This window comes from Lytechinus variegatus, chromosome 11 (assembly GCF_018143015.1).
Source record: "Lytechinus variegatus isolate NC3 chromosome 11, Lvar_3.0, whole genome shotgun sequence".
Classification (NCBI taxonomy): Eukaryota; Metazoa; Echinodermata; class Echinoidea; order Temnopleuroida; family Toxopneustidae; genus Lytechinus; species Lytechinus variegatus.
In genome coordinates this window covers 12,580,013-12,600,511 of record NC_054750.1, presented here as the reverse complement: position 1 = coordinate 12,600,511, position 20,499 = coordinate 12,580,013, and the positions used below count along the sequence as shown (strand labels likewise).

Below are 20,499 nucleotides of genomic sequence, written 5' to 3'. Positions count from 1 at the left end.
GAACCAGTTGGCAACTGGTTTTCAATTGGAACCAGTTGTTCCAATTTCCCTATTGAACCAGTTGGCCAATTGGTTTCAATTGGTTTTGCTCTAATTGGTTTCAACTGGATTTTGGTCCTGGGTGGAAAAACTGTTTGAGAATCTGCTCCGATCCTACATGCCTAGCTAGTAGCCTGTCACACACAGGCAGCGCAGGAGGCCAGTTTGTTTGCAATGCATGAATTACCGCACAACTTCCCCAAAATTTACAGTTCTCGATTTTATTGTATATATAGCCTCTGCTTCGTCAATTATGTTGGTTATTTGATGAAAATTTATGTCACTTATGTTTTGACTATATTTTGTTCAATATTCTGAAATACGGGACAAATAGGCGTCCCGGGAAGGTTGCCGGGACAAAGGAGCAAAATACGGGACGATCCCGGGAAATACGCGGTACGGGGGGGGGGGTACGGGACGTCTGGTCACCCTAGGTGTACCCTAAATCAGCGCTTTCTTAAAATTTTGGTAGGAGGACTTCGAAGAAAATTTTAGAGTCAAAGTGGTCCTCTGGTAAAATGAGGTTGAGAAGCACTGCCCTAAATAACACTGAGGGGGGGGGGGGGGGGTCGGTAACGCGCCAAATGCTTATATCTACAATACATACATGTATATAATTCCAAAACCAGCACTCATCTACCATTAACTCGGGGTCTCATTCGTCATACTTTGCAGCATTGCAGAGTAAAGTATTTTGAAATTGTAGAGATGTTAAGGAGATGAGTGACGATACAAAAATATTTTCGAGAGTGCAAATGTTGTCAACAATTGTATTTTTCCCATTATCTGTTTCCACCAATTTAATCTCTTTATAATTTAGCGTGAAATCGAGACTACGAGCTCCACACGTACACGGCGCACCGGCATGCAGTGACGGCACACTAATAGGAGGTCAAACTCTAATAACTCTACAAGAATTTGGCTGAGTTATATAGGTGCACTTCTTTTGCCTGAACTTCTGAAGATTAACTTGACTTGAAGTCTACCTGTCACCGTCCCTGAGCTGAACTGAGTCGCGTCTGTCCCGGGGTCTGGCCGGCCGGCTCAACATGTTGAACGTGCTTGCGGAGAGGAGTTGGGGAAACGTTCGGCCCTCTCAGGTGTATTGCGCCGAAGCTACCCGACGGACATTCCGGTTGCAGCTGAGCAAGCACCGCGATGTTCAACGCATTCATGCCAGCGGAATCAATTCACTGGACATAGATCCTGTTGAGTTCAAATTGTGAGTACCGTACTAATAATATAAAGGCTTTCTTTCCAGATCTCAATCTATTGGCTGTATAATTTGTAGTGATTGTAGGCCTATGATCAGTAGAGCTAGTCATGCTAGTAGTAGAGTAGAGACAGGCGCATGGCCTGATGGCCAATATTAATATTAATAATCATGATGGGAGACTGATGAGAATGAGAGTGAGAGAGATTATTTAAATAGGCAATAATCAGAGATAGTTTTACCGACTACCGAATTTGAGAGACAGTCCTCAGTTTGAGAGACCAATTTCCTTTGTTTACATTTTCTGCAATAGCTAGGATTATGTTGGCGGGAATGGCAGCAAATACAAATGTGATAAGCAGATTCCTCATGAAAAATTACCCCAATTCACCGTCTTAGTTGTCTTGTCTTGGGTTAAGTCGGCATATGCAGACTTGCTGTATGCCAACTTGTCTTTATTGATGTGTGTGAGATCACCAAGTAAGCAAGTCACTTGCTAGGTTTTTGAGTGAGTTTGGATTTGAAAGAGTCCGATGAGGTTATCTTTTGTTTTGATAAGGATTTTGTTGTCCTCCACAAGGCACAACAAAGAAATGGGCTTCTGACCTCAGTGACACAAAATTTTGGTTAGAAAAAATTATGCTTTTGTTGGTGTTATTTCTTGTGTTCTTTTGCAAAGCAAGTCTCCAATACCTTGACTTGAGGACTTCTTGATGATATTTTTTAATATTTTGACACATAGACCTATTCATCACAAGTTCCTAAAACCCTCCCCCCATACAGGCTTGCGAGACATCAAAACACAGATGGATTTCCCTAGGAAATCCGGCCAGAAATCCATCTTTAAACCTACAAATCACTTAAATTAGTTGCATTTTATTTATCTACCGTATACACCTTCATACTCCTAATGCGTATGAAGGTGCAAAACAAACTCTTAGTATAAATAAATAAATATGAAAAATGAGAGGTTTTTTTACCAGACTGATCTCGTGTAGATCTCTCGATCCATAATGATAGCTTGGTGTGGTAATACAAAATTTCAACACAGAATTTTGAAATACATTAATATGCTAATTTATTCATATATTTTCAAAACTCACAAAAATTACTTATTTATTTGTTGATTGATTTTGATTATTTTTGTTCCATCTGAGAGCTACATGAGGTTCACCATGGTCCTACACAGAGTCAAGAAATTTTGACTGGAAATTTATAATATGAAATTTATTCATAGATCACAAAATATGGTTCTATGTCATTTCTTCATCTTCTTCAATTTTAGTTCTATTTCCTCAATTTATGTCACCAATATAATTCACTACAGTGTCAACTGGGCTGAAATTAAAATTGTGTTAAATTTCATTGTGAGATGCTATCTCATTGATGCATCATTGATGTGCTAGTATTTTAAACTATCAGCACTTTTTGTCTTGCCCACCAGAGGTGAAGGCGAGACTTAGGGATCCAAATGTCGTCCGTCTGTTACAAACCTTATGACACATAACTCCACAACCGTAAGTCACTTTTCAACCAAACTTGGATGGTATATGGACTTGGGGGACCTGCATGTTATGCTGCAGTTGGAGGTCACATAGTAAGGTCTAAGGTCATTTTCAGGTCAACATTCAAGTTTACATGCAAGACTCTCTTATGACACCTAACTCCGCAACCGTAATTCACGTTTTAACCAAACTTGGATGTTATAAGTTAGGCGACCTGCATGTTATGCTGCAGTTTGAGGTTGCATGGTAAGGTCAAGGGTAATTTTCAGGTCAACGTTAAAGTTTACGTACAAGACTCTTCTGACAAGTGTTATTCCATCCCAGTCATTTCACAATGAAATTTCAAAACAATTCTGTTGCGTGCCCTTGCAAATCACAATATTTCTGGTTATTTTCATAAGTGGGCGTGACACAAAATCGCTTTTGCCTTGTGTTGGAGCAAATGTGCTTAAAAAAAAAACACTTCAAATGGCTTGTACATGTACCTTCATAAGGAAGAAATCTACACCACTTTCTTATTAAATCAAACTCGAGGTCATAATTTGTCATACTTCGCAGCAATGCAGAATGAAGTATTCTGAAGAGGTAGAGGAGTTTAAAAAGTTGGTCCACAGATTGTCTTCAGGTAATTGCTTTGTTAAATAACACATTGAGATCAGCTGTTAAGAGTGCAGATGATTGGAAAAGTCAGCTGATACTCGTAACTGATTGCTCACCTGTTAAACTTATTGTGACGTCAATTCGCATAACATGAAATAGGGGACAAAGATGCCTCGGGAATGTCCTTTTAAAAACACTTTATCTAGGCTTCACTGTCCACTTGGCAATGCTTGGTGTTTGCAGAAGATTCAAGGTGCCCTGGCTGTAGACTCTGAAGGGACAGCATGCACTGCAGAACACATCAGCGGAATATCACGTCGCTGGGAAGTTGCACAAACTTACGTCACTCCGCTGAAGCCAGAACCAGAACTAATTTGAACTATCCCTACTAATTACAGGCCTAGTGAAACAATTAAGGCTCCAATAGGAATAATTAAATTATGACACAATGCAATGGGATGTCATTTCACACTGAAACAGATGCAGTGGGCATCAGAGTAAATGTTCACATAATACAAGAGAATGGTTCCAAGCACTACACATTCATACATCTTCTCAATATACCTGTATGATCAATATTTATTTTTTGTCTTTTTACTATTTTCAACAGGAATCAGCACCTGCAGATATTTTGACAAATTTAAATTGTTGCTGAATATGTTATTCTGCATTGCATCAGTATTGTAAAATAAAGCTTTTAACAAAAAGAATGTGACTTTCGTTATCAAAACAAATGTGAAACTCCCAAGAGCTCAGTTTTCTTTTATATACATGTACATGTACCATACCAGTATTCCTATTCACCTGTGCATGTGGCTGTGTACTATTGGCATTCCACTTTGATCTGAAAGTTCCTTACCTGATTGAAAGCATTTTTTTTCTCAGCATGCTGTCAGGAGGGGCTGATGGAGTGATTGCAATCTATGACCTTGAATCTATCCCAGAAGTCAAAGAGTTTACTTGTGAAGCAGTGTGTACTGTTGGCAGGTGAGACATCTATCATTTCTTTTCCGGTGGGTGTTTCATAAAACTGTTAAGTTACGAGCGATTTTAAGAATGACTGGTGATGCTTTCTTGGAGTAAATCATTGGCGCCAAATTCTATTGGTGTGGATTTAATTGCTAAGAAGGGATCATCAGTCGTTGAGTTTCATGAAACACCCACCTGGGCTGTTAAAACTTTGTATCTTGGATGTGAAAATTTCAAGGGCAGCTCAGAAAAGGCTCGATATCAAAGTTATGAGTGACAACCTCCTTTTGCCTCAGAAATAGTTCACTGCAGGATTGATGTGACTGATTTAAGACAATATTAGTTTTCCACTACATGTATTTCAATATTTCTAAAATTACATCTTTGTCTGATCTTCCCTCCAAATTTTTATTTTGAGAACTACAAGATTTTAACAGCCTAATTTTTATATTTGAAACTCTGTATTATAATTAATTATTAGCATTATTAAATTTGTTTTGTGTCTTTGACTTTTACTTTTCTACAAATTGGACCCTATTATACTAAATCTATTGATTTTTTTATTCTCACAGTTTATTACACAGAATATGATGAAAATAAAATCAGCCGTACAATCAGTTAATAGGCTTCATGTTTATGAACTTTATGTTATTTATTCATTTTGTATTCTTTAAACAGGCTAGCCCTATCTGTAGTAAAATAATGTTTTACTTGGGGTCCTGTACATGAATAGCATTGTTACAAGCACTGTGTGGTATTTATGACAAAACTGGTGTTTACTGCCAGCCATAAATGAACCTCCCTTTTTGCTTTGTCATAGATCCAATCGACATGTTCACAAACACAGCGTGGAGACAGTCCAGTGGTATCCCAGAGATACTGGGATGTTTACATCAAGTTCCATGGATACTACCCTTAAGATCTGGGACACCAATGCTTTGAAGCCCGCCGAGCGCTTCGTCCTGGGCAAGGGAATCTACAGCCACCATATGTCACCCGTGGCTAACAAACATTGCCTGATAGCTGGTTAGTATCCTTCGTGTTTGGTATCCATGTCCTATATATATTTTCGGATGTATGTGCAAGTGTATTAATGATATTTTCCAAAAAATATTTAGTAGGGTTGTTTATGCCATATTATTGTTTTATTCATGCATTTTCTCTGATAGGTGTCACATAAAGCTGTTTGTAAAGTTACACATGATTTAACATACAACTTTTGGTGCGACTGGAACATATTCTTGCGTGCTTAGAATTTATATAGAGTTTACATGTATGTACTTGAGTGCAAGATAGAATTACCAGTCATTGATAAAGTCAACTGTAACTTCTGAACAGCTTTTTGAAATTCCTTCCTGGTACCAGACTTGTGTGTATGACTACATACTAATTTACTATGTACATGCAGCGTAACATTGATGCACCAGTGTCATTTGAAATAGCTTGTCAGATGTTTCATCCAACAGTTACTATGGTAACAGTGCCTCTCAGCCAATCATCATCAAGGAAAGTTGTCAGACTAGACAACTTGTCAAACGAAAATGTTGATGAAATGCTCTTACGCAGCACAGACCCCATTGTTACCTGTGCTCTACAACAATAAAACCAGTTGCACAAAAAAAGTTTGATATGCTCCACCTCACATATTGGCTCATGTCTGCATTTGTAAGGATGGTCTGATAAATTTTTGCATTATTTAAAGTTTAAAGGTCACAGAGGCAGTATAAAATATTTTGTTCTCCTTATCAAATATTTTGACTCATTGAGGGAGTTTAGAATGAAAATTTGATTAGATGTTTGGCAATTTCAAAGGTCTTAGAGGTCATTACAAACGGAAAATGACAGCCAGATGTGTAAAATGTTTTTATCTTGCAGTGTTATTGGCATAAATTTCTGCTATGTGCAGTTGAGATTCTTTTCTAACAGTTGGAGCAATGTATGCTCAGGCTACAATGTGTGACCTTCAACTTACATCCTGAAGGGTTACACTGCTCTGATATTGTGAGCCAATGGTCTTCTAAAGATTTCTTTTTTCATTTTCACTTGCTTTAATAACAGTTGGAACAATAGATGCTCATGCCACACTCTGTGACCTGAAGTCAGGGTCATCAACACACATTCTGAAGGGTCACAAGGCTTCGGTAGTGTGTGTCCAATGGTCTACAAAAGATGAGTTCTTGTTGGCAACAGGCAGGTGAGTTCTTGGTTGATGCCACTGCCACACCGACTCGGGACCGACCAATTCTATCGTGTTATTTTCAATGGATCAGTTTAGAGCAGGTTTAGTTGGTGTGACTAGTATTTCTCACTAAAGCTGATATCATATTTAGTGAAACATTTGATGTTTTACTGGTCCCATATTTTACAATTTTATGTTAGTGATGCCCCCTTCCCTTCGCACATCAGTTTACACAGATTGTTAGGCTGATCCTGTGAAAGATATATTTTCAAATTCATGGAGATTTCATTGAACATTGCTATAGATTCAGGGTTTCATTGAAATTCATGCCTTTTTGGTTTTAAACTCAATTTCATTATTTTTATTGATATTCTTTCCTGATCTTTTACCAGCCGGGACAATAAGATTCTATTGTGGGATATCCGGCAAGCCAAAGGGAGTCTGATGTCCCTTGATCAGCATAATGGTGAAGTGGTCAAAGGATCCTCCGCAGGTACGGTCACTTTCAAGATAACAAAATGTTAAATGCTAGCTGTGGTTACAATGTCAAAGTGAGTTTGAACAGAATGAATTAGAATGACTGGCTTCATATATGTGCCAAGTGTTTGTGGTAGACAAGGCATAATTGCTTAGAAATTAGCAAAATAAGCATGGCATTTCTGCCGGATGATGGCTCTTTTTGCAAGCAATAACAAGACACTGTTCGATATGTGTTTATGTAATTGGTGATTATCTGTGTGATGTTTTCACCTTTAATAGTTTTTGTCTCGCCTGCGCAGCGGAGCGAGACATATGTATCAATATTTGCGGCGTCGGCGTCGTCAACAATTTTGTTGTACACCCAATAACTTTCTATAGCTTCGAGGTGGGATCACCAAATTCATACCAGAGGTCCATCTCTTGAAGGCACAGGTCAAGTTCGAATATGAGTAGAATTTGAATAAGGTCAAAGGTCAATGAACTTTCCATGACTGGCACTGTACTATGTTGTACACATAATAACTTTCTATATCTTTGATGTTGGATCACCAAATTCATACCAGAGGTCCATCTCCTGAAGGCACAGGTCCAGTTCGAATATGAGTCGAATTTGAATAAGGTCAAAGGTCAATGAACTTTCCATGACTGGCACTGTGCTGTGTTGTACACACAATAACTTTCTGTAGCTTCGAGGTGGGATCACCAAATTCATACCAGAGGTCCATCTCCTGGAGGCACAGGTCAAGTTCGAATATGAGTAGAATTTGAATAAGGTCAAAGGTCAATGAACTTTCGATGACTGGCACTGTGCTATGTTGTACACATAATAACTTTCTCTATCTTCGAATTGGGATCACCAAATTCATACCAGAGGTCCATCTCCTGAAGGCACAGGTTAAGTTCGAATGTGAGTCGAATTTGAATAAGGTCAAAGGTCAATGAACTTTCCATGACTGGCACTGTGCTATGTAGTACACACTATAACTTTCTATATCTTCGAATTGGGATCACCAAATTCATACCAGAGGTCCATCTCCTGAAGGCACAGGTCAAGTTCGAATATGAGTCAAATTTGAATAAGGTCAAAGGTCAATGAACTTTCCATGACTGGCACTGTGCTGTGTTGTACACACAATAACTTTCTATAGCTTGTAGTACTTCACTCTTGCATTATTTACTTATCATATGCACACAGATCAATTTAGAAAACCCTACTGCTATAAAGGCAAGATGGCTGAAAATCACACACAATAAGTTTTTATATTTATCTTTCATGCACAACCTTTCCTCCATTTTTTCAAACAATAAGTTTGCCATAACACCTTAATAATTAATTTGATTTTACAATTTTACTCACATTATTATCAATTACATTCTTACTTGCATGGAAATAATTAGTATTAACAGCATTCTTAGTGTTATCTGATTTTCTAGGGATAAAGTGGGCATATCCCATTAATGCATATGTAAACTGTCAGAACCACAATTCACCCCCTGAACTGCTGACAGCCTCAGAAGTCATATAGCATAGTTTTGACATGCAGTCTCTTCATGACTGCAAAATGCAGGCGAGACAAAGCTTGGCGTTTGCCTTGTCATCGACTTAAAATGAAGTATATGTGGTTGGAGCAAACAATTATCTCATGAGAAAGTCTTTAAAAGTAAGGGTTATTATTATTATTATTGCCACCATAACAGCTGGTTCCTGTGCATTAACCTCCATGCAGCTTTGTGAAATCATGAAATCTAAACTGGAAATAATGCATTGCTGAGCCCCTTGGCCTTTTTAAGGTAAATAAGAACCATCAACTTACTTCAACTGTATAATAACTCCTGTTATTTGTTTGTATATTATAAAGCTGGTAGGAATTCTATGTGTCTGTGCAATATCTCTCTTATTCCAAATGCTCTCAGCTTCCATGTCCCTGTACATGTATGCAGTATAAATCTCTAACCTTCAAAGGATTTCTTTTATTTCTCCTTTATACAGTTAGTACGGCACATAGCGGTCACGTAAATGGACTTTGCTTCACAGAGAATGGTCTTCACTTAGTCAGTTGTGGCACAGATGATAGGGTTAAACTCTGGAATACTATGAATGGCAAAAACACTCTGGTAAGTTAACCCAGTCAGCACTGGGGGGAGGGGGCAGCCAAATCATAGGCTTATTTTTACTTGTGTCAAGTATTTGATCTAGATTAGATAGCACATGGTCTAATTTCCACTTTGCTCACTTATTATTTTCCACAGACTAGGATTATACTGTGTGTGTGTGATGAGACCATACAGAGGGAAGACGATGGCCGAATTCACATGTGGTTTTGAAAACCCATGGTTGAGTCCATGGTTTATGCAGATTTCCGTATAAATTCGCTTAATTTATAGCGTGTATTGGGTGCGTGTTTAAAAAATGTCCAATGCTGATGCGCGCTTTGGTCACAGTGCGCCAAATTGACGCCTGTTGCCTTGGTTATCCACGCTATATTATTCATGGGTCCAATCTTCAAGTAGTGGACTCAGGAATAAAATAGCGTGGATAACCACGGCAAGAAGCGTCAATTTGGCGCACTGTGACCAAAGGGCGCATCAGCATTGGACATTTTTTATATGTACATGCGCTAAATTAAGCGTAATTTATACAGGAAATCTGCATAAACCATGGACTCACCCGTGAGTTTTCAAAACCACCTTTGTGAATTCGGGCCGAAGGGTTTGCATCAATCAGCATTTTATCATGAAGACACTCATGATTATTTTGGCATAAGTCTTAGCAGATTTGAAAAAAAAATTAAGGCCAAAATATAATTATACAAAATTTGTTGTGATTGTAATGTAATTTTGTATTGATGGATTGTGGGAGTAAAAGTTTACCTTGTCTGTTAGTGTTAAAAGCATTTTTTTATAACCTATATCAATGGTGTTAAAAAAAGTCAATGTACCCCAATTAATATACATATTTAGTTAAATGTATTGAACTGGAGAGTACTTTGCATATTATCTTTTGAGAAGTTGTTAGATCTAGCAACTTGATCGGCTGAAAAGCATGGGTGTCTTCTTTTAATGTGGTAACTGCCGGTTAAAACATGTTTCATGAAATTCCTAGAAAGCTATATAGATTAAATCAACTTCAAAGCACTGTAACTTATGGTGGCCATAAAGGGGGGGGGTCCAAAGAAGAGCAAAATTACTTTCAATGTATTATGCAACGTGCCAGTTGCATTAATATATCAGTGCATAAATCATCTTTTGCTAGGCATATTTGAAGCCCCTAGTAAGAACTTACATTTACTTTGAGAATAGCACAAAAGCCAAATGGGTTTTGAGACAAATATCGTATCATGAAAATATTTTTCAAAAAATGGGCATCTTTCAGTCATTACTAAAGGGTTTGTGTTTGTTCATTCAGTATTCCCATCTTCCTCTTTCTTTTTAAATTTTTTTCTTCAGATCAATTACGGAAAAGTGACTAATAGCATGCGTAAATGCATTGAGATCTGCACATCATCCAGCGTCCATCCCGACGTGGTGTTTATCCCAAGTGGGAGTGATATCAAAATGTTTGATGTATTCAGCGGGGAGACGGATATCACCATGAAGGGCCATTACAACAATGTCAACTGCTGTGTTTTTCATCCTCTCTTCCAGGTTTGTACCAGGCTTTTTCATTCGGGGGGGGGGGGGGGGATTGGCACGATTGATTGTAAAGTTGATTTCAACAATTTGATCGCACTGTTGATTTGTATTATTGATCTTACCATTGATTCACATGATTAATCGTACAGTAAATATGTATGATTTATTGTTCAGTTGATTTGTGTATGACTGAATGGTACATTTGATTTATGCAATTGTTCATATAACTAATTATCATTATTTGTTTGGTGTCACCTGTGCCTGGGAGGCAAAATCACTGTGACCCGCAGATCTCTCCTCCCGATATAATCGATTGGAGGTGTGCAGGTAGACCTCTACACCAGGCTTTTCCCCTTTTGTTATATGAATAGTGCAGTGAGTCCTGAACGTGCAAAGGTAGTGACTCTCCTCTACACAGGGCCTCCATTTAACGTTCTATCCGAGGGACAGGATATGTATGATTGATTGCAATGGTGATCACAATAATCTGCCCTATGATCAAGTGCTATGCCTTTTGATACGGGGTCCTGGACAGGAATTTTTTCATATCATTTTGTATAATCTTGCCTTCTTGAAATTGGTAGCAACTGTGTTTTGTAATACAATGCTTTCTTGATGTTAAAGCTAAATTTTACCATTAATGGCATTGATCATCATGTGCAATTGATTGCACCAATATGAATGATGGATCGCTAAGCTTTGAGTAGTAAGTTCCATTTTATTCTAGGCAAATTTTAGTATTTGCAATAAGTACAAATTGAAAAAGAAACATTTCATGAAAAATATAGTCAGTTAAACTGGCAACTGTTATAAGCTACTGAAATCCTTGCAGCTTATTCGCTGAGAACTAATCTGCATTTTTCCATTAATTTTAGTTTTCTTCCAAGAATGTTTGTTTCGTAGACGCCAAACCACAAATTGTTAACCTGTGATGATGATGGTAGTGGTGGTGGTTGCGATGATGATGATAATGGTGATGTGATGATGATGACATGATATTGGTTTTAGTCTCCATGCTATTTTACAATGGCAACAGTTGATAGCTAAGAGGGGGCAAAATGTGACAGAGCTTTAGCTGTATATGTTTGATATATTCCATTAATCTTTTAAAGATGGGAAGAGTATTGAATATGAATTTTTTTGAAAATTTTGAAGGAGGTTTACAGTGGAGGAAATGACAGTAACATCCTCATCTGGGAGCCTGATATGGGTCATATTCACTTTGAAGAACCACCGCCAAAGAAACAAGTAAGATCTCTTTTTTAAAGAATTTGTTAAATGAGTTTTCTTATTGACAGAGTAATATTCTCAAGTATATTGATGTCTGTATTTTATGTTATTCAGGGCCACTCTATACATGTAGGTACAATAGTATTTTTATTTGAATTACCAATTAAGTTGTCTTGTACAATAAATATATAAATATGTTTTTTTTATAAATACATTTTTCTCCCCCCCCCAAAAAAAAAGATAATCTTAAATTTCAGCAAATTTAATAATGAATAAACTCTTGTGGTTGACTGATTGACTTCAATGTACAATCGAATATGAAAATCAGTTGTATTGATGGAGATATGAAATTATTATTTATTTTCAGACCGATGAATCTAAAAGGAAGAAGTTCTCTAGTAGTGAGATCAATGCCACCGCAGACACCTGGAGCAGCAGTGATGAAGGAGACTGAAGGTCGGGATGAAAAAAAGATGTACCCGCAGATGCTGTCCAGCTACAGATGGGCATCGGATGCAATGAAGGGCCTTGTCTTCCTGGTGAAGGTCATCTTTATTGATGTTGGAAGTAAATCATGTTTGAAGGTGAGGTGAAGGTGCGATTACTGCATTCCAGCAACGGACAAGCTTCAGCTAAGAAGTAGATTTTCATCTTCGTGCTGAAAGTCACCTTGAAGAAGGAGAGATTATGATCTGTATAGGTAAATCATGATTGGAAATAGCAGAAGGTGCGCCTACAGCTGTCCAGCCGAGAATCAGGTCTTCTTCGTCTTGGCTAAAGGTCGCCTTCATACATTGTAGATATTAATCTTGTATGGTAAATCATGATCAAAGATGAGGACAAGGTGCAATGCCATAGTTGGTGCAATGAATTAGGGCTCTACTATTTTGGTGAAGGTCACCTTCTTAGTTATTAGACATTGATCTTTAAAGGTAAATCAGGATTAAAGATCTATAAGAAAATGGTGTAATGGCTGGATTCCAGCTATGAATCAGGTCTTAACCTTGGTGAAGGCCACCTTCATCCATGATCATTAGAGATATTGGTCTCTAAGGTAAATAAGTTTTTTAAGTGAGGACAAGGTGGAGTGACTGCATACAGCTACAAAATTTTCAAGCAAGGCAATAACGTAAGTCCCCCGACCATCCCCCCAAATTGCCTCTCATTGGTTGCACACCACATCAGTCACGGCGCAATGTCATAGTCTTACTATTCAGTGTGTAGATGTCATGAAAACACATCAATTTCATGAATATTTCAGCATTTGTGCCCAAATTTGATAAGTTTAATCTTGATATGAAAAATATTTTCACTCGCAATGGTTCCAAAAGAGTGAAATTCAGTGGATATGTTTTGAAAAATATGGTTATTTTCAATTCTATTTTAACTTGGAGTCAATACCGAATTAACGAAAACTACACTCCTTTGCCAAAGATGCCACCTATTGAAAGTAAGAACAAAGAATACCATGCACCATACACGCTGGGTATCAGTTTTGAGGTCAAACGCGATTTCCATTCGTAGTTTTTCCTCTCACTCCTATCACTCTGTTAACATGCTCAATACTTTCGATATACAAGTTATTTCAGGCGCATGATGTTTTGACTTTTGAATTCCATACAATTTCCCCGAATTACAGGCCTACCCTCTCCATGCAAATGTGACAAGAATAAGAATTGATTTTTGAAAGAACATTATGTTTACGCTCAGGACGTGTGTGTTGGCTTGATAAACTACTGCGTTCTTATATTTAGATGATAAAATCATTTTAGAATTAGATTTTGCTTTCAAAAGCGCAACTCTTATTCTTTATTTATTTCAACTTTTTATCAACATTTTGTGATTGTCTTTGAGTTACAGGGTTGTAGCTTGATGAGGCATCAAATGTTCATCACTCAGCACGCTTGTGATGGCCCAACGCTGTTCTGTAACTGTAGCAAACAACTCATGCACTGAATTCCATCTCGTTTTTTACTGATTGGTCGAGGCGATGTTTTGATAAGTCGTGCTGCTCTTTGCTTGGCTGTTAGAGCCTGTGATGCCACCACAAAATGTTTAAGTGTCCTGATGGACTCACTGCCCCAAAACCCTCTGTAACTCGCCATTCGAGTCCAAGCCAGCATTGAGTTGGAAAATATGAGCTGCCAAGGGATGTTCGGTGCATCAACGGTAGTTCCCAGAGTTTTCTGCTTTCCAGACCTGAAATTCTGCTTTCTTCTGCTTTTACGAAGTAACCTCAAATTCTGCTTTCTAAATTTCTTCACTTTGAAATTCTTCCAAAGCTCAGAAAAGACACTGATTTCAGCATCATCAACTGCTTAGTGTGTAGTTCACTCAGGCTCTCTCTTCTATCAGTCAACACATGCTTGTATAGTGAAAATGACCTTTCTACGTCAACGCTTGTAGTACGCTGCCATATTTGTTCCCTGGCTACAGGGGTAAATTGCCAATTCGTCTACTGCCATCCCGTCCACTCACCACATGGTCTGCATTCATTTCGTCTAATGCCATTTCGTCCATCAACATTTCGTCTACCACCCATTTCGTCCAATCACCATTTCGTCTAATAGCCATTTAGTCTAATAGCCAGTTAGTCTATAGCCAATTCGTCTACAACCATTTCGTCTACCAACCATTTCGTCTAAATCCATTTGGTCTAATGCCAAATCGTCCATTAACCAGTTCGTCCACCGTTCATTTGGTCCAATAGCCATGTCGGATAATTTCAGTTGGTCCAATATCCACATCGTCTACTTATCAACTCGTCCAATTGCCATTTCGTCTAATAGTCATTTCGTCCATCAACCATTAGGTCCAATAATCAGTTCGTCTACCAACCAAATCGTCTACTAACCATTTCGTCCAATTCCCAAATCGTCCAATAGCCATTTAGTCTAATAGCCATTCGGTCCAATAGCCATTTCGTCTAATACAAATAATTTGCGTTATCCGAGGAGGGGAGCGAAATGACTTTAATACCTTGAAATTATTGATGATATTAGTTTAAAAAAAACCCTAAAAACTATGATGATAACTACTATCGCAAGGGTCGATTCAGTGGGTACAGAAATTTAGGCACCCCCACCTCTAAAACGCACACACACACACATATAAAAGGGGGAACTAAGATGGGGAAAATGGAAAAGGGTCCTTTTATTTTAATTTGTCGCTCAATTTTTATTTAAAAAAAAGAAAGGAGAATATTGTATTCCGATATCAAAATACGATAAACAGATGAAAGACAATATAGCCTTTTAAAGAAATATTATTGATCAATATACCCCCCACCCTCCCAAAAAAAGAGCTCTTCCCGATCTGTCCTATCTTCTTTCCCTGTACTATCTCCCTTTTTGTTCGTTTCCCGTCGCTAGAAGCCCGCCTGCGCCTAAAATAAATGTAGGCCTAGTAGTATTGACAATAACGATGAGTTTAATGTTTGTGATATACTCATGCTGTAGCAATTAATGGATATAATAATAAGAATGATAATCATCATAATGATACTAATAAATGATCATAATAATAATAATAATAAAATTCACAATAATAATTATGATGATCATATTACTAATATTAACAAAAATGATAATAATAAGGATAATCATAATAGAAATAATATACATAATTAAAATAATTACTACTACGTAGGCGCGGATCCAGGAGTTTACAGGAAGGGGGGGTATTGAAATCACTAGAGTAGATTTTTGGTCGCGAGTATATAGGCCTGCCGGGTATAATTATAACACATCCCTTTTGCGGATCTAGCTTTTGCTAATGGGGGCAGGGGGGGGGGCTGTTGCTCGAAAAATGTTCATTCATTTATATATTCCCCTGTCTGCGGATCGAAGAGGGTTTTTTCCGTGTTTTTTTTTTTTTTTTTTGCTTGCGCGAGCTGATCTTTTTTTTTTATAAACATTTTATTTCATGTAGGCCCACTATTATTTTACACATAAAATCGTAAGTCTTGACACTGTTTGAAATCCTGAACATTTCTCTAGATTAATAACTAATGCGAGGATTGCAAGCGCGCAGCGCGAGCTGAGAATTTTCCATATACTGACATGAAACGGGCGTTTTAAGGACTGCGTTTAAGAATTAGGAATGAGAATGCTCCATGTTCTCGGTTGGGTCTGGGAACCCCTCAGCTGCTCCTCCGCCTGCATCTTGGGTTACCACCGTGCCAGAGCACGTCCGCTGGCGACATCGCCAGTATACCATTCCGTTTTTCCTCGCCCGTATCGTGTATGTATAACCTCGATAAGACACACATTGCTTCCCCCTTTGGGTGGAAAACACTTCCATAATGCAAAGTAATCAATGACGAACAACACTAGTCAACAGTGATAAAATAAATCAAGAAGTTGAAGAGAATTGGTAATTAATTAGGCCCACAATCGCGAATAGAGTCGACTCGGGTCGAAGAGGGCGCTAGTGCAGCATAGTAGACCAGTATGCGTATTAGACGAAATGAATATTAGACGAAATGGTGATTAGCCAAAATGGCAATTGGACATATTGGTTATTAGACCAAATGGCAATTAGACCAAATGATTGTTAGCCGAAATGAGTTTAGACCAAGTGATAGTAGACCAAATGCAGTTAGACCAAATGGAACATGGACGAAATGAAAGTAGACCAAGTGGTTATTAGACCATTTGCCTTTAGACCATTTGGCTATTAGACCAAATGGGAATAGACGTAATGATCGTGGACAAAGTGGCTATTAGACCAATTTGCAAAAAAATACCATTAGACCAAATGGCTATTAGACCAAATGATAATAGACGAAATGGCTATTAGACGAAATGGCTATTAGACGAAATGGTGATTGGACGAAATGGTAATTGGACCATGTGGATAGTGGACCAACTGATGGTAGACGAAATGATATTAGACCATGTGGGTAGTGGACAAAATGGCAGTGGACGAAATGGCATTAAACCGCTACAGGCGCTATGGAGGGTGTACGCAGTGTCATCCCCCTCCAGTACAAATCCAAATCAAAGTCTGCTGGATGCTGTTCCCTTGCTGTGTTAATGTACACCCCCCATTTATGGCGTAAATCCTTAGATGGGTCTGACAAGCCTCTAGTGTTATAATGTCTGATGTCATGTGGAAGAGTGCCAATTGCCATGGGTCAAATATTCTACATTTTTTGTAGAAGTTCATTGCTGTACTATTATCCGTATGATTTGAGAGTTTGCTAAAAGCATGCTGGAAACTTGCATGGAATTGTTCTATTGCTGCATTTTTTTCTCTGTGGTCAAGTCGGCCAAGACATTGATCAGTATCATCACCAAGCAGTACCTTAGCTGAACCTTGCATTAGATATTTACACAACCCATCAACAATGTTATACATTGCAGCAGCAAAAGGTTCAAAGCCCTCTAGTTTTGTCAGGGTATGTTGGATTTTTGGTGCATTCTCACAAATGAAGTTCATCTTCAGCAGCAGCGATTCTTTTATCTGTGCTAGGGCATGGCGTACTCTGTCAATGTTAGCTGCTGTGCTTTCTTCTGCTGCAAAAAATGACTCGTACACCTCAAGATGCTTGGGTTGATATTGCAATGCATTGAACCAGGTCCCCCACCTGGAGGCACGTGGCTCTGGCGGGAGAGTAGTTGAAACATCATTAGGCAAATTCATGGTAGACATATGTGCCAAGTATTGGCGTTTGCGTGCAGGCTGACGCTTAAATATATTCCTCAAGTCATTAACGAGAACCTCAAACTCACAGAAAAACTCTCCCTTTTCCAACTAGGTTAAGAATGTGGGCCATACATCCAACATGAATTGCATTTGGTAGGACATGCCGTAATATGTTGATTGCTGCTGTGCAGTAAGCAGCATTGTCCGTCACAATGTTGAACTCAACACCAACTGCACCTAATGACTTTAAGGGTGTAGTACTGGTATTATTGGCTATAATAACCCACTCTGAGAGAAATCACTCTGTAGGAAAAACAATAACTCCCTCAACTTATTTTTTTTTAACTGTTTTATTGGCAAATGTTCAGCTTCCATTTCCAGTAATTTTCGATGTCCATACATTTTCCATATTTGCATAAATTTGCATAAATTAAAAAACAATGAAAAAACAGATTTTTTTTCAAAACCCATCTCCATCCACATTATTCATTGTAATGACACCAAATTTGATAGGTATGATACATGGGGTATATTCTATCAGATGATGAAAGATTTTTTTGAAAACATGCTAATAAAATTAATTGGTGTCAAATTACGCTAATCGCCAGATGGGCATCACATTTTCACCAATAATTTGAGAATGGGTATAGGCATCACAACAAACAATCATCATATTATGCAAAGGTACAAAATACACATTCTGACCAATTTTCAGTAAAATTGAATGAAAATTAATGAAGTTATTAAAAAAAATGTGCAAACAATGGCATTTTGTGGAAAACGCGTTTAAAAATGAGGCATGCATTTGAAAACATTGAATAATTTGCATAAAGTTACCATTTTTTGAGGTTTTGAATGCTTTTTAGTTATCAAATATATACTATCATATGTTTCTTGTATCTTGAATACTGAGAATTATCTATATTTCTCAATTTATGAAATTTCCTAATGAATTAATTAATATTATTTATTAATTTTATGTAACACACGAGCAAGGATTTCAACTTTGCAACCCCGTTCATGCACGTTTTGTTCTTATTTGAACAATTATTTTGTAAAAACGTGAGAAGTGAACTGAACAAAATATCAATGAACATATGAACTCATGTCTCATTTTGAACACACTTTGGAAATAAACCAGTATAGTAATAATTTGATAAACAAAAACAAATAAATACAAAGGAAAGTTAGTTTAGCAAAATACAGGTTACTTGAACACAAAAAGATAAACCTCCAAAGTTTGGGGTCAACATGGACATGTCATATGTGTGAAAAACTGAAAATGTTCATCAAAAGCCTCCAGCAGAATATGTCTCTCCTTTCTCTGTTTTCTGTTCCTCTAGTACATTTTTTTTCAGTTTCATGAGTTTTCTCTTCTCCTTTTCACTCTCTGCAGCAAATATACTACAAATGATTAATGTAATTATTTTCGTATAGCATAACAGTATATAAATTAAGGTTACTAATTAGTAATAGGAGAAGGTAGTGCACTGGGGTTTAGGGTGATAGTCTGATAGACATAGTGCATGTGCCTGTTTTATTACTATAGTCAGGGGCAGCAAAACAGTTTTCAAAGTAGGAGGGCTAAGCCAAAAGGGGGAGGGGGGCTGACCATGCCTAAAAATCACAATTGTATGGTCATTTTTGTACATGGTTTTGGAAAAAAGTGGGGGCTGAAGCCCCCCCCCCCCCCCACTCCCCCCCATAATACATACAATAATAATAACATACAATTTTAAACTAAGTTATTATTAGTGGTGATCATGATGATGAAAATAGAAAAGTAAAGAATAATTACCTGGCTCTTGTGACCACACAAGGCTTGAGAGACCCTGTGGATTATCCTAGACACAGTGCTGCGGTGAATGCCATGGATGTTTGCATCACTTTCCAAGACCGATCCGGTTGCGAAGAAATTAAGGCTTATCAAAACTTGTAGTGTGGGGTGGATTGCCTTGTTTCGTTCGGTGGGTGGTGCGATTTGATTGGTGAGTAGATTGATTAGGAAGAAAATTGCCTCGCGACCGAATCGGTATCTCTTAACTAACTGCATCTCGGAAAGAGAGTCGAGGGGTTGCTCCCTATCCCTTATCACACGGCCAGGATGTGGCTGCACTTCCTCAGCTTCTGCTAATAGTATGGCTGCCATGTTGTTGCTATGGATTTACTGCAACTTGCGTATGATCACTGATCAAACGCAAAGTTGCGTTTGATCAAGGAGAGTTGCGCTTGATAGATGCGTTAGAAATCAAACGCATCTCTTTTCTGCAACAGAGTTGCGATCTAACGCAAAGTTGCGTAAGATTCAGGGGACTTGCGTTTGATTTTTGGAGTTGCGTTTAAACGCAACTCTTTCTTCAACGGGCCCCAGATGGATCATCGTTGCTTACATTGTGGTACAGCCCTGCCAGGATTGCCTTCTCAAGACTGTCAACTGCAGCAGAGACATCTGTTGGGGTTTCTCGTGTGTGGTTATACACAGCATTGCGGTAGTATCTGCTAAGCTTTGTGATGTAGGCATCACTCAGGCCTTTTCTACCCCCTTTTACTTCAGGAGTTTTTTGACGTAGTGTTTTCAAATTTTTGAATAGCCGTTTGTGAACATGGTTCACGCAGTCATATTTTTTTAGCTCTATACCTGGTCCATATGGCTGAAGTTCATTTAGAGCAAGGAAAGTCTTGCTGTCACCATCACTGACAATGGTAGAGTATCTTAGTCGGTGCTTTTTCTCAGAGCGTTTGAACATTATTTTCGCTGCCTCGACCTCCATGGCCGGGCTGGAACCAGCATAGTTAGCTTGGCACTGTCCACTTGCTTCATGTTCTCGCTTCCATGCCATAAACGGCTCACAGTTTGGATCCATCCATTCCCATGCCTTGCACTCCTCACACAATTTTGACACAACTTGAACATCTAGTACTTCACCTGTATCCATGGCCATTATAACACCAACACCATAATTAGAGGTAAACCCTCGCCTATGCCATGTGCCATCATAAGA

General features: G+C 38.2%; 1 protein-coding gene across 1 annotated transcript; it reads left to right on the top strand.

Moving 5' to 3' along the window:
- Positions 1–873: 873 nt before the first annotated feature.
- LOC121424561 (DNA excision repair protein ERCC-8-like) lies at positions 874–13,936 on the top strand. The gene is made up of 9 exons (XM_041620290.1): positions 874–1,261; positions 4,243–4,344; positions 5,147–5,352; positions 6,385–6,520; positions 6,898–6,998; positions 8,976–9,100; positions 10,433–10,630; positions 11,774–11,866; positions 12,216–13,936. Exons 1-9 carry the CDS (start codon positions 1,089–1,091, stop codon positions 12,300–12,302), a joined length of 1,221 nt encoding a protein of 406 aa, XP_041476224.1. The 5' UTR covers positions 874–1,088; the 3' UTR covers positions 12,303–13,936.
- The last annotated feature ends 6,563 nt before the right edge of the window (positions 13,937–20,499 follow it).